This window comes from Vulpes lagopus, chromosome 22 (genome assembly GCF_018345385.1).
Source record: "Vulpes lagopus strain Blue_001 chromosome 22, ASM1834538v1, whole genome shotgun sequence".
In the NCBI taxonomy this organism is placed as follows: domain Eukaryota; kingdom Metazoa; phylum Chordata; class Mammalia; order Carnivora; family Canidae; genus Vulpes; species Vulpes lagopus.
The window spans coordinates 7,489,149-7,512,256 of NC_054845.1; the positions used below are offsets into that span (position 1 = coordinate 7,489,149).

The 23,108-nt window shown below is 36.6% G+C and overlaps 1 protein-coding gene across 3 annotated transcripts in view; it reads left to right on the forward strand.

Annotated features, from left to right (window-relative positions):
* Window positions 1-23,108, forward strand: part of PLCL1 (phospholipase C like 1 (inactive)) — a 332,194-nt gene that overhangs the window by 253,829 nt on the left and 55,257 nt on the right. For 2 of the 3 annotated variants that reach the window (XM_041737357.1, XM_041737358.1), the window contains exons 2-3: window positions 4,530-7,004; window positions 9,322-9,525. In XM_041737357.1, coding sequence (XP_041593291.1) covers window positions 4,530-7,004; window positions 9,322-9,525 — 2,679 coding nt within the window. Of the gene's footprint in view, window positions 1-3,427; window positions 3,518-4,529; window positions 7,005-9,321; window positions 9,526-23,108 lie in introns of those variants that run through there. The other variant, XM_041737359.1, reaches the window with a different exon arrangement.

Sequence of the window (23,108 nt, forward strand, 5' to 3'; positions counted from 1 at the left end):
TGAACCTTTTTTTCTAATTTTAGTTTAATAAAACATATTTAGGGATCTATAGAGCTTTTACTGCTGTGTAAGAATCTCATTTAATCATGATTGGTATCCTAGTTCTAATACTGGATACACAGCAATGTTGTTAGAAAATAATGAAAAATTTTAAAAAATAAAAACAACATTTGGCCATTTTCTCCTAGTATTTTAATATTATTTCAAAGACTAGAAATCAACCTTACATCATGAAATTAGATAGAAATTATGTTTATGATATGAATATATTAGAAACAATGCTCATAAGCATATCAATGTTTTGTATTGCCTTAATAAAAGAATAAAACATTTGCCTACTACTTACTTTGCTAGTTTATGGGACTCTTCTTGATTCTGACAATTAAGTCGTTTAAGAAGACAGTAGATCCCAAATGTAAAGTTTTATCTTATCTTAAATGTTCAGAGACCCTATAAACATAATTTGGTTTATTCATTTCATTATTTAAGTTGTTTAAATGTGTTCCCTTCCTGTGAAATGATAATTTGGAAACTTGAACATAGGATGCTAGGCAATAGAAAGGACTGAGTTCAATGCCTGACTAATTCTTGCACCCTGCTGGAAGAGGAGGCTAAACTTTAATTTAGGGGACAGAAGAGTCATAATGTGCTATCCAACAAACAAATTTTGTAAGCTGCTTTCAGAGAAATTTTGAGGGTAATAAGCACTTTAGCCTCTTCCCTTCATCCCAGAGTAAAGAAATTTAGCTTTAAAATAAATGAAAAGTCCTCATATTTTATAATAATCTCCTTATAATAATCACCTTATGACCAGAGGAGTCAATTCAATTATCTAATGAGCCAGAAGATGACAAGAGCACACTCGAACTAACAACAAACTTTGGTTTTCTTGGAAAGTGCCAAAAGCACCTGTCTTTCCAGTATATAGATAACTGCAGTGGATTTTTTCTCATTCCATCATCACATATTTTTTGTATTTATCAGCAAGTAGATCTATCACCAACACTTCAAATTTTTTCATTTGGGAATATCTCTTGTCTGTTTGCCTGAACAGTCCCCCCTTTCCACACTAACCTGCCAAGATCTCGAGTGGAACAGAAATGTGGAGGTGTAGGGTTCGACAAAGAGGCCATGGTTGTGATGAAGCTCAGAAGGAGATTTGGAGTTGCCCATCTTCCCTGTCCACTCAGTACAATTCCCAGCCCCCTCCCCTCTCAACTTCTCAGAGCTAATGTATAGCATGACCACTGGGGGAAAACAAACAAACAAACAAACAAAAAAAACCAGACTTGGAGAAATATCAGAGTCCTGAAACTTTTCAAGCATATTTTGAATAGAAATAATCCTGGCTCTAGTCAACATCAGATAAATGAATTATTTTTCATATGTGCTTCGGCCAATTTTTGGCTCATTTGGGGGCTTATAGTAACTTCGGAGTTTGTCCTTCATGAGATGACAACCTAAGATTATATCTTTTCTGCTGGTTACAAGTTTTAAGGCATTTTGGGATAAGTTTTGTAATCATGTGGAAATTGGGGGTCAAAGCAGGATATAAGCATTTTGGAGCAGGTCAATTCTTTCCTAGGCTAGATAGAAAACATTTATCTCTTGAAGGCTTATCTTACTAAGAGAGATTGTCTTGATTTAAGGAGATATTACCATAGATAAGAGAGGCTTGTAAGAAAAAACTTTTCTGATAGCAGTACTTTTGTTCTTGTGAACAGTGGCTCAAGCCAAGAGTGAAGTGTTAAGACTGTGAAGGTTGGTATGGTACCATATATAGATACAAGAACTATATACATGCATTTACAGCAACACTAATTTCCCACTTAAGGTTTGTTAGAAACTATTAGAGGTTTTATGATTCTATTGACAGTAATCCTACTTGGAACATGATCTGCTTTATATAAAAATAATTTTTTTGTGAAAGGTCTCATTAGCTTAAAATTTGCCTAGTCAAATGGTAGCTTTAAAAGCTGAGTCACAGTCTAATTTACTATCACAATTCGCAGTTTCCCTCTTTATTTTACTTGGTATATTAATCCCATCTCAGCAGTGCTATTAGGTGCCTGCCTTTATAGTGTGGGGAAATACACACATATGTCTGAAATTTTTGAGCATGTGGGTTGTGATGAATTTAAATGTGTCCTAATAGTGCAACTGCATATAAACAGCTGCAGATTTATACTTGTTTTTTAACTTAAGGATGAGGAATTTGACTACTATGGGATAATTAAAAATAACAACTCTCTGGTAAAGTAAGAGCTAAATTGTTAAATGCCAGGCCATCAAGAAACAATATTCTGTAATCTGTACAGATTTTTTTTTATTCTACAAATAAATTGAGTAATTTATATTTTTGTCACTTGAAGATCAGATATATTTTTCAGTTAATGAATCATCCCACCGACATCCTATAACTAAAGCAAATTTTGTTTTCTTTTCATGGGCAAGGTTTTAGTCAATTGAATAATAAATCATCTTGCCTTTTCCTGAATCACAGAATAGGGAGGCTCTTCTAGTCAAGATCACAATTAAATAAGGCCTTGGAGGAGAAATTCAGCACCCTGTTTTGAAAGAATGTCAGTGAAGGAGACAACCAGACTACTTTGGTCAAACTTTTCGGTGCTTAAAATAGTAATATCATGTGTCTGTTTTAAAATATTTTCAGTTTATCACTGAAGATTTGTCTTAAATGCTCAGAGGTCAAGAATGAATCAACTTCTTGATAACCCCCCAAATTCTGGTCAGGTCCTACAGTGACTAGGTGTATGAAGAAATGTTCCTCTTCTTTCAAAAAGATTAACCTTATAAGCACTTACAGTATACAAAGAATATTCATGTACACTTTCTTTTGAGTCTCTCAGCAGCACTATTATATACAAGGATTATTGATTCCTGTTTAAAAGCAGAAATTAAGATTCAGAGAGGCTAAATGACTTACCCGAGGTCATATATCTACTGAGGGGAATAATCACAGTTTGAGACTAGTTATTTTTGCATAAGGACAATGATTTTTACATTCCACACTTTGCTGCCTCTTCAAAATGCTTATAAAATCAAGCACTGTACACATGCATTAAGGTGTTTTTGCAAAATTTGTTCCTGGGAGAATTATCTGAATTGATGATCTGGCTGGGAACATGATTAACTTTAATCTATACTTTCAGAGGAAAGTATAAAAAATATCCAGTTTTAAGTGGCATTGGTCAGATGTTCAGTGTAAATGAATTGGAAGTGATAAGTAGAGAGGGTAGTCTGGGACTAAGATGACATCTACTAACTTATGAATATAAAGACGAGACTTTTAATTTGGGAAACACAGTATGTGAGAAGGCCTAGATACACCCAAGAAGGAAACAGCCACAAGAAATAATTAACCTGCTTAAGTCACACTAATCTGAACAGAGAAAGTTTAATGCCCTGTCAGAACTGTAGTTTGGTGAAGGGCAAAATGGGAGGACACAGGGAGTCTGTGAGACTAGGATCCAACGACACTTCAAGAGAGGGATAAAAGGTAAGGTGGAGGTGGTCTCTGTGAAATTCTATGGCAAAAGACTTGGAAATTTATTTTACATTGGAAGAACTCAAAAGTTAGTGGAACATTCAAATTTCTCTTTGGTTCTATGCTGTGGCTGCTAATAGCATTATACCAAAATGCAGGTTTCAATTCTCATAAGGTTCATCCAAACTGTTTACATTAGTCTGAAAATTTGCTCTAGTTAGAGTCATTTGTCTGCTGTTAGTTTCCAGTCTGACTTTCAAGATACATTCTTCAAAATACTTTGGGGAAAAAAAGTGACTTTTAGTTAAGTATGTTGTCCTTTTTGATGTAAAGCTTATGAAGGTAAAAATCTTTTATTTGAACTAGTTTTATTTTATTTATTTTAAAAATATTTTATTTATATATTTGACACAGAGAGAGAATAGTGTTCAAGCAGGGGGAGCAGCAGGCAGAGGGAGAAGGAGAAGCAGCCCCCCCCCCGCCCCCCGCCCACCGCATGGAGCAGGGAGCCCAATGTGGTCTCCATCCCAGGACCGTGGGATCATGACCTGAGTGGAAGGCAGATGCTTAACTGACTGAGCCATCCAGGTGCCCCTTGAATTGGTTTTAAGTATAAAACTTAAACTGTTGCTAAGTATAAATGAGGAAAACTTTAAAGAAATCTACCATTTATTCTTTCACATATCTGTAGGGATTTGAGTTAGGTTGTCAAAGTACCAACACATAGAAGTTCTTAAGAAATCTGCTTTAATGAACAAATGAGTGATCTGCCATTAACTTAATAGTAGATTTTATTTCAAAGAACGCTAGGCATTTGAAAAATAAGTTTATTTTCTGAACCTAATAATACCGATTTTCTCAGCAAGTTTTCTTTTCTGGGATAATGAAAGTGTGAATTTTAGGCTAGCCTTCAGGTCCAAATCACCATAATATCTCAATGGAGTCTGAGGATTTCATAGAGTGTTACTGAATTTGTCTATTTTTCTAAGGAATATTAAATAACTATTTTCAAATTATTTTACAGGATCCTTCAAACCAAAAATGTGGTGGAAGAAAGAAAACAGTGTCTTTCAGCAGCATGCCCTCGGAAAAGAAAATTAGCAGTGCGAGTGACTGCATCAGCTTCATGCAAGCTGGCTGTGAACTGAAGAAGGTCCGGCCAAATTCTCGTATTTATAACCGATTTTTCACTCTGGACACAGACCTCCAAGCTCTTCGCTGGGAACCTTCCAAGAAAGACCTTGAGAAAGCTAAGCTTGACATTTCCGCTATAAAAGAGATCAGACTGGGGAAGAACACAGAAACATTTAGAAACAATGGCCTCGCTGACCAGATTTGTGAGGACTGTGCCTTTTCCATACTCCATGGGGAAAACTATGAGTCTCTGGACCTAGTTGCCAATTCAGCAGACGTAGCAAACATCTGGGTGTCAGGTTTACGGTACCTGGTTTCTCGAAGTAAGCAACCCCTAGACTTTATGGAGGGCAATCAGAACACACCAAGATTCATGTGGTTGAAAACGGTGTTTGAGGCAGCAGATATCGATGGGAATGGGATTATGTTGGAAGACACCTCTGTAGAGTTAATAAAACAGCTCAACCCTACCCTGAAGGAATCCAAGATCAGGTTAAAGTTTAAAGAAATCCAGAAGAGCAAAGAAAAACTAACCACACGAGTGACAGAAGAGGAATTTTGTGAAGCTTTTTGTGAACTCTGCACCAGGCCAGAAGTATATTTCTTACTGGTACAGATATCTAAAAACAAAGAATATTTGGATGCCAACGATCTCATGCTCTTTTTAGAAGCTGAGCAAGGAGTCACCCATATTACTGAGGATATGTGCTTAGACATTATTCGGAGATACGAACTTTCCGAAGAGGGACGTCAAAAAGGGTTTCTTGCAATTGATGGCTTTACCCAGTATCTGTTGTCACCAGAATGTGATATTTTTGATCCTGAGCAGAAAAAGGTTGCTCAAGATATGACCCAGCCATTATCTCACTACTACATCAATGCATCCCACAACACCTATCTCATAGAAGACCAGTTCAGGGGCCCGGCTGATATTAATGGATATGTTAGAGCTTTGAAAATGGGCTGTCGTAGCATTGAACTTGATGTCAGTGATGGTTCAGACAATGAACCGATCCTTTGTAATCGAAATAATGTGACAACACACCTTTCCTTTCGAAGTGTCATAGAGGTGATAAATAAATTTGCCTTTGTTGCTTCTGAGTACCCACTCATTCTTTGTTTGGGAAATCACTGCTCCCTACCACAGCAGAAGATAATGGTTCAACAGATGAAAACGGTCTTTGGCGATAAGCTCTATGTAGAGGCGCCTTTGTCATCAGAAACCTACCTCCCATCACCAGAAAAATTGAAAAGAATGATTATTGTGAAAGGAAAGAAATTGCCTTCTGACCCGGATGTTTTAGAAGGAGAAGTAACAGATGAAGATGAAGAAGCAGAAATGTCTCGAAGGCTGTCGGTAGATTACAATGGTGAGCAGAAACAAATCTTGCTGTGTAAGGAGCTCTCTGATTTGGTATCTATCTGCAAGTCTGTTCAGTATAGGGATTTTGAACTGTCTATGAAGAGCCAAAACTATTGGGAAATGTGTTCATTTAGTGAAACAGAGGCCAGCCGAATTGCAAATGAATACCCAGAGGATTTTGTAAATTATAATAAGAGGTTCTTATCAAGGGTCTATCCAAGTGCCATGAGGATTGATTCCAGTAACTTGAATCCACAGGACTTTTGGAATTGTGGCTGTCAGATTGTGGCAATGAATTTTCAGACTCCAGGTCCAATGATGGATCTTCACACAGGCTGGTTTCTTCAAAATGGAGGATGTGGTTATGTTCTACGGCCATCCATTATGCGGGATGAAGTTTCTTACTTCAGTGCAAACACAAAGGGCATTGTACCTGGGGTGTCTCCTCTAGCTCTTCATATCAAGATCATCAGTGGTCAGAATTTTCCAAAGCCCAAGGGAGCTTGTGCCAAAGGAGATGTCATAGATCCCTACGTTTGTATAGAGATACATGGAATTCCAGCAGATTGTTCAGAACAAAGAACTAAAACTGTCCAGCAGAACAGTGATAACCCTATTTTTGATGAAACTTTTGAGTTTCAAGTAAACCTACCTGAGCTGGCCATGATTCGTTTTGTTGTTCTGGATGATGACTACATTGGGGATGAGTTTATAGGACAATATACAATACCATTTGAATGTTTGCAGCCTGGATATCGGCATGTGCCCCTGCGCTCTTTTGTGGGTGACATCATGGAACATGTAACCCTTTTTGTCCATATAGCAATAACTAATCGAAGTGGAGGAGGAAAGGCACAGAAGCGCAGCCTGTCAGTGAGAATGGGGAAGAAAGTTCGAGAATATACCATGCTCAGGAATATCGGCCTTAAGACCATAGATGACATCTTTAAAATAGCAGTTCATCCCTTACGAGAAGCCATAGATATGAGAGAAAATATGCAGGTAGGAAAAATCCCAAACTCTTCTTTCCTGCTTTTACTTCTTACAACCCCTCCCTCACCAATGCATGTTGTGTTTTACTAGTGATCTGACTCCTCAAAAAATTATCAGAAAAGTTGTGTAAACCCATCTACCTTTGAATTAAGTGTTGCCTGTGATAAAGCAGATGCATTTTATGTATCAAATTGTGAATGAACATTGGGTTAAATTTAGCCTGAACCAAACCAGTTAATATAAATGCTTTATATATCCATTAAATATCCCTGCCATATAACCAGTATGGGGTTGTGTATATGAAACAATGTGGAAAAAATAGAATGTAAAACAATACATATGTGCAATATATAAAATATTATATATACAAACAGACAATACTAATTACAAGTATATACGTAAAATCTGCAGATATGAACATGAAAGGGAATTTGAAGTCATATAAACAAATATAATGCCTATTAGGTTATTTTAGTTGTTTAAGTGAATGACAACAATAATAAATCGCTCCCCACCAAAGGAAACACAACTAACCAACCAATATTCAGCATTTGAACTTGTTGAAAACTATGTCATCTTCTCTAAGAAACGTGGTTTAATTGGAGGAACATGGATTCCAGCTTAAACTCTGTCCCCTTGTGATCTTGAGCAAATTATTTCAGATATCTGATCATCAGTTTTCTCCACATGTGGTAAGAAAAATACTAATACATCACAGAATTATTATCAGAATTAAATGACAATATATGTAAATTACCCACTCCTGGCATGTGGAGATTCAACATTAATTTCCTTCCCTTCGTTAATGCTTATATTCAGACAATATCTTTCTTCGATATTATAGAATATAGTTATTCTAGGCTCAAGATACTGAGAAACAATCAAACAACAAATACTAAGTTCCTGCAATATGCAAAAGAGGTGTTGGTTGGCAGGAGAAGTAGCAGTCTAGGTATGAGAACAGAACAAGAGAGGAATATTTTTCAATGCAATTTATTTGCTCCTTTAGCTAATATTTTAATAGTAATTTTCACCAAAGGACCACACTTTCAAGATAGAAAACAAGCTTGAAGAAGTTAAGCGATTTCCCAAATATTGCAGTTAGTAAGTAGGAATATTGGGCTTTAAATCCAGAAGTGCCTGCTACCAAAACTCATGATCATTCATGGTTTTTAGTCATGTGGTACTGAACCTCAAACCCATCATTTGGTGAAGACTATATTTTTACATTTTTTCACAGAGAAATTCCAGAATGGACCTGAAATCAATTTTAAATAGCTAAAGTGGTAGGAAACAGTATGGTACATAAATCACACATTAATACTTAGATTGTAAGCAATTTTTTTTGAAGTGGTTGCTTTGGCCACTATTTTAAAAACAGGCTCCAAATATTAGCATCTTCTAACTTTTTCTGACATATTCAAAACTATTATAAACCCCTGTTAGATTACTTATACATCATTTCTGCATCTTACTTTATATATTACAAGTAGATTTTATTTCTCTGTAATTCTTGAAATATATCCTTCACGCATATTATGTGTTTAAAATACACAGTAAAAAGAGTTGGTTATGATGAAGTTTTTCCAGGTAATGCTGATAATTTATATCATCTCAACCTAAAGTTTCTTGGGTTAAGGATTATTTGAACCCTAATCAGTAGGGAAATGAAATACCATCATTGTTGCTAAATTCATTCGACATCTAATAGGTACGGCTCACTGTTAATAAGACATAAAATAGTTATAATTTCTATTTCAAATGAATTTTAAAAGGCTGTAACATGGACAAATGTAGCTCTACATGAAATTTGCTTTAGTACATGCATCTGTCAGGTACATTTCTGATGGGATGACAGAGAAATACCATTGCTGGTTAGTCAGATGCAGGGTGGTGAGTAATAGCAGCCTGCTACCTTGAAGGGAAAAGCCGAATGGAGATGTACTCCAGTGTATAATCACTGACATGTTTTTATAATCATCATGATACAAATTGAATAAGATATTCACAACCAGCCAATGCTAATTCATGTGACTACTCCAGCACTCTATTTTGAAAAGCACCATGTAGCCGTGGTTCGCAATCAGCTTTGCTTTATGGCATATTTGTGGCAGTTGCTAAAAACTGACAAAGTATAATAGTGAATTGGTTCTGTGTGTTATCGTGGTGCACATTACACTTCTGGTTGATTATAATCCAGTTTCCTTCAAATTACATATTATTGGAGGGTATACCTTTAATGAATATACTTTCGTGTAAATCTAGAAGTGCTGGGGGTGATGTGTCATGTGGTCAGAAGTTTAATTCCATGTTTTCTTCCCCACAGAATGCCATAGTGTCTATTAAGGAACTGTGTGGACTTCCTCCAATTGCCAGTCTGAAGCAGTGCCTGTTGACCCTGTCGTCTCGGCTCATCACCAGTGACAATACCCCTACGGTCTCTCTTGTGATGAAAGACAACTTTCCTTATCTGGAGCCTCTGGGGGCAATTCCAGATGTGCAGAAAAAAATGTTGGCTGCTTATGACCTGGTAGGAAATTGTGACCCTATATTTCTTATCTGTGTGTGGGGGGAAATCATCTGGCGGGGGCTTTTCTGTGGAACTCTAATGAAAAAATAAGATTGGGAGTGGCAGGCAGACCCAGCCCACCCAGCTTCCCTTAAGCCCCAGTGAAGACGCCTGAGGCAATGCTTTGAATCCAGAGCCCCACAGATTATAAACAGAAATTCTCTGCATTAGCAAGGAATGAATTATCAAGTCTTTAAAAATGTACACAATTTTTCATCATCTAAATGACTGTGGCCTGCAACATAACCATTTAATTGTATTCCTATAGGAAATGAACACAGGCTTCTCAGTGCTGCCTTATGATGTTTGAGACAAAATATTTCTCTAGAATTTATGTTTCTTTTTTTAAATTTTATTTATTTATATGAAAAGGAGAGAGAGAGAGACAGAGAGAGCATACAAGCGGCAAGCAGAGGGAGAAGGAGAAGCAGACTCCTCACCCAGCAGAGAGCCCAATGTGAGGCTTGATCCCAGTACACTGGGGTCATGACCTGAGCCGAAGGCAGATGCTTAATGGACTGAGCCACCCAGATGCCCCTGGAATTTATATTTCTTTTTTAATTAATTAATTAATTAATTAATTAATAATAGACATAGAGAGAGAGGCAGAGACACAAGAGGAGGGAGAAGCAGGCTCCATGCTGGGAGCCCGACGTGGGACTTGATTCCGGGACTCCAGGATCGCGCCCTGTGCCAAAGGCAGACGCTAAACCGCTGAGCCACCCAGGGATCCTCTGGAATTTATATTTCTAAGCTAATACCATTAAATGATTTTCTGAATATATAATGTAACTTATGTATTAATTAAATTTAAGAATAATTATATTTTTGCATCTCCTAATTCCATAAAAAATTAAGGAGCAAATGAAAATCTGGAAAAATTTGTAACATAAATACCAGATAAAGTATAACTATCCTTAAAATAGAAAGTGCACCTAAAAATCAGTAAGAAGGGGTGTCTTGGTGGCTCATTTGGTCAAGCAGCCAACTCCTGATTTCAGCTCGGGTCATGATCTCAGGGTCCTGGGTTCAGGCTCCATACTCAGAGTAGAGTCTGCTTCAGAATTCTTCCTCTGTCTCTCTGGTGCTCACCTCCCCCTCCCCCCCCCCCCACTTGCTCGTTCTCTCTTCTCTCTCAAATAAATAAATCTTTGAAGAAAAAAAAATCATTAAGAAAAATAATATGGGGCAAAAATCTTATATCAATTAGGTTTAAGTATAGCTTCATAAAACAAATGATGTAACACAATCATGGCTTAAAAATACAGTTTTACTCTTTCAAATAAAAATCTGGAGACCAGCTTTCCAGTATAAAACTTCTGTAAAGTTCTTAGGAACCTAGATTCCCTCTAGCTTTCTGCTCTACCATCCCTATAGTGCAATCCTTATCCTCATGGTCCAAATGGCAACTGAAGCTCCCACCATAACACCTGCATTCCAACCATCAAGAATGATGAAGAGGAAAAGAGGGCATATCATCTGCCTTTAAGGACATTTCTCTGAAATAGCAAAGATCATTTTTGCTTATATTTCATCAGCCTAGAGTTAATATACAGCCACACTTAGCTGCAAAAGAGAATGGAAAATATCTTTATTTCAAGGGGGTGTGTGCCCAACTAAAAATGATCTCTTCTGTTACTAAGAAATAGAGAGAGGAGAGTTATTAAGAGGATAACAAATATTCTTTCATTCAGATGTGAACAGGCAATTCATGTATCTTTTCTCTCCTAAAAATAAACAATGAAAATCTAAAAACATATTTAACCTTAAAATAAGTCTTTAATTAGAGATATTACAGACATGTAGTGAAATATTCCCTCTCTCATTGGCACTAAAAATAATAGTACCTCTAATAGAGAATTTAAGGTAATGTGTACTCTCATCCATCTACCTCTACTATGAAAATAAATTACTATGATTTTAGGGGAGAGAAATTTGGCAATAAAATTTAAAATGTTTATCCCATTTGGTTTATGTATATCTTTTCTGGGGTTTATTATAAGGCAATAGTGATATACATAAACGTTTATGTTTAATAATGTCAGCATAGAACTAGTAGTTAAATAAAATATAGTAAACCAATATTATGGACTCTTTAAAAGCCATTAAAATCATGTATCAGAAGAATATTTAATGGTATGGAAAACTTCTCAGAACATATTTTTTGAAAAAGTCCAGTTACAAAAAATATATTTGCTATAGGATTTAAATCATATTTCTATGTATATACACACCTAAAATGTTAGAATATTAACAGTGATTGTTTTTAAATAAGGGGAATGAACTTAATTTTCTTGTGTATGCTTTTCTAATTTTTATTCTCTATTTGCAACACTCTTTACAATGAATCCAACTAATTTGCATAGTTGAATACAGAAATAAATGTTAAGCAAGAAAAAATAATATTTTATTATTTAAAAAAACTAGAGGAAAGACATAAGGGATAAACATCCTACAATTGAAAAAGAAAAGAAAAAAACATAGGATGCATTCTGCTTCTAAATGATTATACCTCGTATAAACTGTACTCCATGGTTGCTGGGGGAAAAGTTCACCTATTACCTGTATCTCGTTTTTCATGAAATCAATTTTTTCATCATAAAAGTAGGGACTGAAAGCTATTTAGTGAATAGATATAATTGCCACCTAAGAGGTGAAATTAGGGTACTAGTTGCCATAGAGACAGACAGTTGAAATCACTTATTCCTCCAATTCTCTGTGAAGCTAAGAAAGAAAAATTATTCATTGGCAGGGGAGGCTGGTCCCCTGGAGCTAGATTTGGAATAAGCAGAAAAGCACCTGGATTGTATTTGGCCAATTTCCATTTCACATCCCAAAGGTCCAATGCTGTTTGGGTTTTTCAGTTTTATCTGCTGGAGCTAAATTTGGTCATCAGCCTTTCCTCATTTGTATTTTTAAAATGCAGTTTGTAATTACAGGTATAGCATGGTTTTCCAAAGCTTAAGTAAGAGGCTACAGTAGAAAGCAGAAATACGGGGATCCCTGGGTGGCTCAAGAGGTTTAGAGCTACCTTCGGCCCAGGGCGTGATCCTGGAGACCTGGGATTGAGTCCCACATCGGGCTCCCTGCATGGAGCCTGCTTCTCCCTCTGCCTGTGTCTCTGCCTCTCTCTCTCTCTCTGTATCTCCCATGAGTAAATAAATAAAATTAAAAAAAAAAAAGGAAGCAGATATACTTTCAAAGGTATCTTCGTTTGTAGTTCTCTATGGAAATGATTTTTTCATTTTGGTAGGGAACTGAGTGTAAATACCCCTGTACCAAATGGCAAACTCTGCAGATCTTGCAAGGGATTGAAAACTCTTTTGACGGTGCTGTTGGGTTATTTCTTTTAGGCAGGGAAGTGGGTAGGAACTTAAACAAGTAATGATGATATTGGCCTTGAATGTAAAAACATCATTTTTACTTTCGAGGATTTGCATTGCGTTGGTTGGCATCTGCAATGTTCTTGATATATCAGTGTTCAATATTTATTTTAAAGAAGACTTCTAAGATATTCTACAGATCGAGTAATGGTATTAAAAACAAAAATTGGATCATGTTACTTTCCTGCTCAAAATCCTGCGGTAGCTTCCTATAAAATAAAATTGGAACTCCTTACTGTGGTCTATGGGGTCATTTATGATCTGGCCTTGGACACCTGTCTCACTGACCTTTTCCAACCTCTCCTGCCTCTCCCAGCCTCACTCCCCTGACTCTCTCTTCTCTTTACTCCCCTGCCCACCAGCCACATGGACTTTCTTCCGTTCTTCAGTTAGATCAAGTTTGTTCCTATCTCTGGGGTATTTTATTTGTGGTTCCCTCTGCCTGGAATGTTCTGTTGCATGAATAGTTGCTTCCTCTTTCTTAATTCTTAGCTCAAATGTCGGGTCCTCAGAGAAGTCTTCCCTAACCACTGTCCCCACCTGTCACTCAATCACATAACCTTGTTTCATTTCCATCATTCTACTTAGCAGTGTTGAAAGATATTTTGCTTGACTTTTTGTTTAATCTCTGTCCTCCTTTCCCCTTCAATTTAAATGTGTACTCCATGAGGGCATAGACCCTGTCTGTCTTGCTTACTACTGTCATCTCTCACATTTACAACAGTGCTGGCATGTACTATGTTACCAATTAATGTTAGCTGAATAAAAAGCAAATAGAAGCATTTATTGTTGGTGAAAATAGTGTTGTTCCGATGCCATAATTGAGGTGTTATGGTAAATCTTAAAATCTCCTTTGTTTTATTTCTATGAAACCACACTTACCAAACTGTTCCCTGCCTTAAACATACAGTAAAAAAAAAAACAAACCCATATAGATTGAGGTAGACCTATGGAGACAGTAAGATGAAGGGGCCAGAGATGGGGGGGCAGGGTGGGGTGAGGGAGGGAAGGATGAATAGGTGGCGCACAGAGGATTTTAGCACACTGAAACTATTCTATATGATATTGTATAGTGAATACATGTCATGCATTTGTCAAAGCCCATAAAATGTATAATACAAAGAGTTAACCCTAATGTAAACTATGGGCTTTTGCTAGTAACACTATATCAATATTGGCTCATCAATTGTACCAAATGTATCATGCTGAAGAAGGATGTTAATAGGAAAACTGGGCTTAGACGGTTTATGAGAATTTTTCATACTTTCAGTTCAGTTTTTATGTAAACCCCAAATTCTCATAAAAATAAAGTCTAAAAAATTTCCTTATGGACTATTAATAATGATAATAAAAAAATACTTGCATGACTAAGGCAGAAAACAAATCCAAGGTGGTGGTGGTGATGGTGATGGTGGTGGTGGTAGTGAAGGGGGTAGGTATCCCAAGATGAGCAACTTGTATGTTCAACTCAAATCACTTAAATATTTAGATTTCCCCAAAATGGTAATGAACTGCATAGATGCTATCCTACAGGACACATTGTAACCACTAAAAAAAATACAGAATATATTTAGAATAAGAAAAGACCTGAAGTCATTTATGAACCTGATGATAACACTTGGCTTATTTCAGTATCAAATGAAATGAATCAGGCAACTAGTAACCTCCATTTATTGAAAGCCAACCTGAGTGTATCAAACTATACTACTTGTCAACAGGAAATAAAGTGAAAATATTTTAGAAAACATTGACCCTGAGTTCATCTGCACAGATTTTTTTTTGCTAAATTTAGCTTTTCCCTAATGACCTGAGATAGTTTTCTTCCTCACCAAACACTGGCTAATTTAATATTTGGAAATATTTCCTCTTGAGGGTCTTAAAAATTTAGTCTTAAAAGTCATTCTAGTATTAATGTTGCAATCACAATTCTATTATAAAATCTGTTGATATCGAGAAACCAAACATCAAATATACCATAGTAGTGTGGACTTCTTTCAGAGATTTCAGGAGATAACCTTCCCCCTATTCCATATTCCATTTAAAACACATGTTTTCTATCTGCTCGATGATACTTGGGATTTCAAAATTACCATAAATTCCTTTGGGTGAAGACTTTTAATTTTTTTTAAATGCAAAAAAAAAAATCTCCATGAATAATAGCACATTAGATTATCAGTAATTTATAGCTTTGAATGAATTTAACGGATCCTGTACTACCTGGGATTTTTACCAGGAAGAGGGAAAAGGAAGAGATCTCAATGACAGAGTGTTCCCCAAGTCTGGGTTTGGTGAGGGGGAGGTTGCTCAAAGAATTACGATTTTTCCTGAGAACATACTGTCTGCAATCTCCCTTCATACTTTGAATAGGGATGCAGCTATGTAAATGCCTGCCTGACATTCAGGGCGGCAGAAGCAAAGGTGACTTTCCTGATATCAGCTGCATGTCCCGGCCAGAAGTGGGATATGACACCTTCTGAAAAGCACTAAAGCACACTGGGAACATTAATCAGTAACTCAGGCAAGTAGAATAAGTCCTAAAAGCTGAAGATGGAATTGATGCCTTCTTCCTGGACTAAAGACACACAGCGGAGGCCTGTTGGCATTAGGCTTGCTGTAATACCATTTTGGTGGCTCTATATGGTCCTTAAGATGGTTTTTCAGAAATTATACCAAGAATTTCATTTAAAACCAGAACACCAATTCTAAATGACCTGTCCCTTTATTGCACTGATTTTTTTCCCACCAGGTCTTTGAAAGCGCAAGCTTCACTTCCCCATTCTGAATTTTCACTTTTTCTAAGCAAGTATCCAGTGAAATAGGCAATGTAGTCATAGAGTCACTGCCCAGTCTTTGAGGGTTGCTAATGCAGTTACATTTGCAATTCAATATTAGTGAGATCCATTGTTTATTTCCTCATATTTTTTCTCATATGTATCCATTTTCTTTTTCTTCTTTCTTTCTTCTTTCTTTCTTTCTTTCTTTCTTTCTTTCTTTCTTTCTTCTTTCTTTCTTTCTTTCTTTCTTTCTTTCTTTCTTTCTTTCTTTCTTTCTTTCTTTCTTTCTTTCTTTCTTTCTTCTTTCTTCTTTCTGATGTCTTTGCTAATTCCTTTTCTTTTTCCATTCTATAGCACCCAGCATGCCTTCCTAGCCTTAATTTTCCCTCTCCATCAATCCAAGTCCAGACTTTTGTCCTAATTTCTCACAAAATTGACATTAAGATTCATTTATTGAGCTTACTCATAACAGTCAATACATATCATATATAAAGAGCTTTAGTAGATTTTGTGCAGTACGAGATGAATGGACAGAGGCAGGTATCAGCACACATAGCCACATGTAAAGCATGACAGCTCTTTTACTCAAGACAAACATAAGTAAAATGAGATGGGAGCATGTATATTTTTGATTGTCAAACAACACTTTCTCTTTTAATATATCACTTTGTATATATGTCATTAGGCTTTCAATTAGTCAACTCAACAAATATGTTTTGGACACGTTATTGTACAAGGTGCTAGGGGGAAGAAATGGTCTGAATAAAAATTTCTGTCTTTGAGGAACAAGAAGTCCTGATAGGAAGGCAGGACTTACACCTAAAAAGGGCAGGAACAAAGACGTACAATGTGCAGATAGTGGAGCAGAGAATGTTTTATGTCCTCAGCTGGGCAGAGTCTAAGAACCTTGAGTGCTATATGGACTGTCCACAGTATATTACACACCCATTCCCACTTCATGCTCAGCAGAATTTTATTTGCAAGAATTTTTTTTTTTTTAAATTCTGTCTCTCTAGAATTTTTTTTATTTTCACTCACCTCCTCCTTCTCTAATGAGGCCTCACAAAGGTGGTTCAGAACCTTTCTGGCATTTCTGTCCAGTGTCTGCTCCAGCGCACAAGGCAGGTGATTCAATGATCCACGGTCTTGTTACTTTTGGGCAGCTCATTTGCACATTCTCAGGTTATGATAGAACCTTCGTAAGCAGTAGCAGATGCATGTGAGAAGTCCCTATTTGCAATAATTTTAAAAGGAAAATACTGTCTAATCTTTATATAACTTTTTTCTTTAGATAGCTGAATTTTTACTTTTTAAATGATCTCATCTGTCTACTCTTTCATGCATCATCAATATTTTTGCTTAACATATTTGGGCTTTTTTAGTGTTTTAAATTAATGTGAAAACTTTTCTATAATTAGTGTTTTGAATACAACATTCAGGGGTGGAATAGTTACAGGAGATTGCAACTGTAAAAAATAAACACAAAGTGTTCTCTGAAGGTGACTTCTATGCTGAATTATTTAACATTAACATAAAAGTTAAATCTTTACTATGGTAAGAGTAACAGATTTTCTGGAGATAAAAGAGAAATCAAAACAATCTAGAGAACATGGGTTAAGGGTTATTTAATCTTTTACTAAGTCAGTTGGGGGTATGCTTTGGAGAGCAGTTGATTATGTTAGCATGACCAGGATACTAGTGAAAAGAACTAATTCCTATCTTTAATCACTCTTGTAATGGAATCAGTACACTGGCAGGTATCAATTAAACCAACCATATTGGGTTGGACTAAACAGATTCTTTCTGTCAGTGTTTTAAAGATATACTGAAGCTCAGGATAGGAAAAAGTTGTGGTGTGTCTACAGTCTCCCCATGCAGTTTGGCTTATTGAAATCAATTCAACTTGAAATTAGTAAGTAATAGAAACTCTCTATCACTCTCTCATTGTGAAGTTTGTGTTGAACTTTATACTAGTTTTCATTTCAAAAAGTATGTTGGCTTGTATAGTAGTGGAACACACACACAAAAAACCCCAGCCTGCTGACAGGTGCCAAAATAGAGCTGGTTATTTATAAACGAGATATCATACGCTTAGTGCATTGAAATTTCTTCTACTCATGGGTGTGGCAATGTCTTCTGGTACATTTTTTTGTATGTTGTGGATCTTGAAGGTTGGCCACATTTCCACTTGGTACCAGAGTCCTAAGAACACTGGACATCAGAAGTGCATCAACAAGCTGGCTGCATCACAGCCTTCTTCTCTGTGGTCCATGCGTCTTCAAAGTTCACTTTGCATTTCTGAATACTCAGGCAAAAATTCTGGAGATGGTTCACCATGGTTAATAACCTGATAATTTTACATATTAACTAAAGGTTAATCATAGTGGGGTAAAAATGAATATTCTAATGATTATTCAAGATATAGTTGAGAACTCTATCTTGGAAATAGAACAACTATAGAAAAGAAAAGGTGAAATGATCCCTTTATGCAGAAAGCAGCTCACTGAAGTAGATCTTATCAGTATCATAGATGTGGAGACAAATGTCCTTTTGCCTGTTCTGTGTGAATTCTCTAGTCCTGTGCCATCATAAATCAAGCATGGAAATATGACTCAGAGATTTTCCTGGGACAGAAAATACTTTTTTGCATACATCAATACATCATCATACGTCAGATGCCGTGGACTTCCAGTGAGCTTGCAAATGTTCTGACCTTATGTGTGTACCCTTTCACCGAAAACTAACAGTCTCAATAGGATTAATTTTGCTTAAAAGCAAAAGATGCCGATTTATTAGTAGTCCATCTGATTTAAAGTATTAAAAATTAAAGGACATTAAAAATTAAAGGATATTATGTTCATTCTAGCTGGCAGATATGCATGTAACAGCAATCAGATTTCAAAAGGTATTGAGTTTGGTAAAATTTAGGTCTTATTTTAAATTATCTAGAGAACCAAAAACTAAAACCCAGTGTTTCTCTTGGAAGGAAGGTACGAGTTTGATTATTTTAGTCTTCTTAAAAGGAGAGAATAAAATAGATTTAGAGCAGATTGACATATTCTTAAGTGATTAACTTTCCAAATTAGATAACACCTTCCTGAAAGAACAGTGGATGCCACTGAATACATTTCTTTCTAGGTTTGATAGGAAGAATATCTATGTGGTTGATGCCTTTTGCAAATTAGACAGAAGGAGAAGCAGTCTGGACAAAATGTATTTTTATTATACTTGGCAAATTTTACTTTATTAATGTTTATCACTGACTTATACTGCCAATAGAAATTCTATACTTTAATATAATATTAGTATCACAATGCAACTCGTAGCATAGACCTGTTCCTATTTCCCTGACCAGCTCTTTGGTTTTAGGAAAGCTCATTTGGGGCTCAGTTTTTTCTTTTACGAAATGGGGTTTTCTGTGATAGGTGATCCTTATGGTGATTTCTAAATATAAAGTTCTGTGGTTCTAGGAATTTGGATATAATCAGGAGAAAATTGGAATCTGTGGAAGGTTTATGAGTCATGTTATGAACAAAAGTTCATCTCTTCAGTACCATTCAATAGTTACATTGACTCAGCAATGATCCTAGGCAATTAAATTCTCTATTGAGAAGAGCTGTAAGGATACTTTATTGACACAGATTGGACACTTTAATCCATCTCTGAGTAAAAGCAGTAACGCTTCAGTAAAATTTTTATTTTAAATAAATGATTTTGATCTTAACTGACAACTTTACATACCCCTGTTCAGGACACACCGAACGCTTAAAGTCATGCTAATCTTTATCTGAGTAAGTCCTCTATTCTTTTAGATTCAAAGTCATGGTATGGAAATAAGATCCATTAGGAGATACTCATGTGACAGAGTTAAAGAAAAGCTCTTTGTATTACTACAACAAACAAGACAACTGGGAGCTGAGACTGAGACATCAGATATGTAAATCCAGGACACTCCCAGATTCTATCAATCCAGTCAACCTCGCCTTGGCTGGTTTAGTACACTGACTACCCAGCTGGAGGATTATACGAGGATATGCTTCTCACCTTCTCTCCTTGGCTTTTGCGCTTTATATTTCATTCCTGTCAGGATCTGTAGAGAACTAGGAAGGAGATTAAACACAAATCAACCATTTTTCCTTCCTTACATCTTAGATAAGCCTGGGGGAGAGGCTGTTGATTTAAACGTGGTTTGGAATTATTGGTGTATTTTGGCCATCCATCTTATTTGTTTTCTCTACAACTGCTAATAATTGAAAGTTGACTGCAGAAAATAGAATAAAATTATTTTTCTAAGTACAGTGGAAGCTGTTACCATAGAGAAGATGATCAAAAGCCCTCATGAGAAAAGTCCAAATGAATAGTGACTTTAAGTTCTGGGAATATTAATGATGAGTATTTCAGAGTAATAATTATGAATTTTTTTACTAAAGGATTTCAGGTTATCGTCTAAGGAATCTCATAGGGATGCTCTTCTATGCTGAAGGTTAAATCACACTTGACTATCTCTTTACAAAATGATGTATTAGACAAGGGGAAAAACAACTTCTTACACTATGGGGTTAACAAATATTTACTTGGGAGATTTTGAAGAGAACTTGAACATTGTTGAATGTTTTGGTCCTGAATTTAGTTTACCTTAAATAAGTAGTGAAGTTTTTATTTTTTAAAAAGATTTATTTAGTTATTTGAGAGAGAAAGAGAGAGAGACTGAGTGTGAGCAGGGAGGATGATAGCAGAAGAGGGAGAGAAAGTCAAGCAGACTACTCACTGAGTACAGAGCTGGATGCAGACTTGATGCCACAACCCTGAGACCATGACCTGAACCAAAACCAAGAGTCAGAGGCTCAACTGACTGAGGCACACAGGTGCCCCCGTAATAAAGTTTAAAAATTCATTTACTTTCTGATATTTGAGTAATGTATTTTCTATAGGTATAATTCTCTTAAAAGCTTTGTGTTTATTTGAAAGGGAACTCAGAACATTAAGATTATAGAAAAATGGAGAAGTCTAGACAAAAGACTAGAGATAAAAATAAAAATAAGAATTCCAAAAGACAGGGATACCCAGGTGCCTCAGTGGTTGAGCTTCTGCCTCCGGCTTAGGGTATGATCTTGGGGTTCTGGGATCCAGTCCACATTGAGCTCCCTGCATGGAGCCCACTTCTCCCTCTATCTATGTCTCTGCCTCTCTGTGTGTCTTTCTTGAATAAATAAATAAAATCTTTAAAAAAAAAAAAAAGAATTCCGAAAGACAGAGGTGCCTGGATGGCCTAGTCGGTTAAATGTCTGACTCTTTTTTGGCTCAAGTTGTGATCTCAGGGTAATGAGATCACACTCAGCATGAAGTTTGTTTAGACTTTCTCTCCCTCTTTTACTGCCTCTACCCTTCCCCCCATAAATAAATAAATCTTAAGAAAAAAAAAAAAAAAAGAGTTCCAGGGACGCCTGGGTGGCTCAGTGGTTGAGCATCTGTCTTTGGCTCAGGGCCTGATCCCAGATTCCCGGATCAGGTCCTGCATCGGGCTCCTTGCGTGGTGTCTGCTTCTCCTCCCTCTGCCTATGTCTCTGCCCTTCTTTCTGTGTTTCTCATGAATAAATAAATAAAATCTTAAAAAAAAAGAAGAGTTCTAAAAGATAATTCTAGGTTTGAGAAGTAATCAATAATAAATAAAATACCGTATTGTGTGTACACGTGTGGGTAATCAATATGTAGAAGAAATAAATGTCACACAGTAAAATAGAGAAAAGGTGATTATATAAATAAATGATGAATCTATGAATATAGGTAACTAAGTTCCTGATCTACTGAAATTACAATTTACTGGGGAAATGAAGGGTGAGAGATAACAAAAGTAGATAATTAATTGTAATTTGAAATAGAAAATAGAAAATAAGAAATTTTGTAAGTGGATTAAAAACATAGAATATTCTTGAAATTTGGAGGTGAAAGGGAAAGGAAAAGGGAAATCAGGACACCAATGGAAGAGAGGCACTGATATGAGTTTTGAGGCTGGTAGGATTTTGACCAGGCTTAAGAAGACTTCTCTAATAGAAAGAAGTGTGTAGAAGGATGAACAAGGTGCTTGGAGAAGCATGATTCACATAAGGTCCTAGGAGAATTGGGAAGCCAGAGAGGGGGAAGCTCCTGGGGCAAATGGGAAGACGTGAATTCTGGGTTAGAAAAATTTTACTTCACACAATAGGCAAAGGAGAAAACGAGAAAGCCAGGAAGTAACTAGTGCTATGCTTTTGGAAGATGATTCTGGAAATGGTATTTAGAAGGAGTAGTGTCGGAAGAACCAGAACCTGCCAGTAGCTGAGCAGGGATTCAAAGCCACCTCTGAGTGCCTCCAAGGATGCTTTGTGAGCACTTGGAGAAAATAGGAGATATTTCATTTTTTGGCAGGAGGAGGCGTTAGAATGGGAGAATTAAATGGAAGAGAACATATTTTTGAAGGTGATGATTGAGCTACAATATAAGTTGAAAGATGGTCCGGAGGGTGTGAAGAAAGGCTTTTAAACCAGGAATGCTGTGACAAAAGAAGGAAACAAAGGGTGACTGACAAAATAGGGGGAGCTCACCTTCAGGATGCATGAGGCAAAGAGAATGTTGGAGATTGGAACTTGGAATTCTGGATGAGACAGAGAATGCTGGAAATTAAAGTACAGGTATCTGGTAGTCTAAGCATCTCCGCCTTATTTGTTCTCCACAAATAGCAAAGGGGTGATTAAAGGAGTAAATGAGGGGTTTAGTGATAAAAGTATGGGTAAGCATTAGACAAGCAACACTGGATGGTGATCACCCCAGGAATAGTAACAGCGGAAATCTGTCATCACTCCCAGGCCCAAAGAGGAAGGTGAGGGAGCTATTCCTGGTGCTCAATAACATCTGTACCTGGTAGAGATACAGCTCACTTGACAGGAGCTGTGGCCTTGTAAGGAGGAAGCTATGGAGCCACAGTCCAGCAGGGAGCGAATGGTCAAGGGAATAACTACCCTAAACCTTCTCTCCTCCTGCCTCCTGCCCATGATCCATTGCTGATGAGTCCTCTTGGCCAGTCCCAACAGAAGTCAGAGGTGAGAGAGCCTGCTTGATGTTGCCCACAGAGACCAACCTCCCCAGCATGGAACATGGCAGAGAGTACATCTGGAGGGGTGAATAGAGAGGATCCAACACAGGCAACTCCTCAGTAAAAATTTGAGAGTGTATTCATTCATAAATGATATAAACTTACTAACATACCAATTTATACACTATAAAACAAATCAAGAATAGAAATTAGCATTGGATTTTAAGTTTTACTTACAGATAATAAAAATAAATCTTTTTGCTCTTCCAATGTAATTGAATACATTGATTTAATCCATTGTCATGGTTTTCCCTTGTC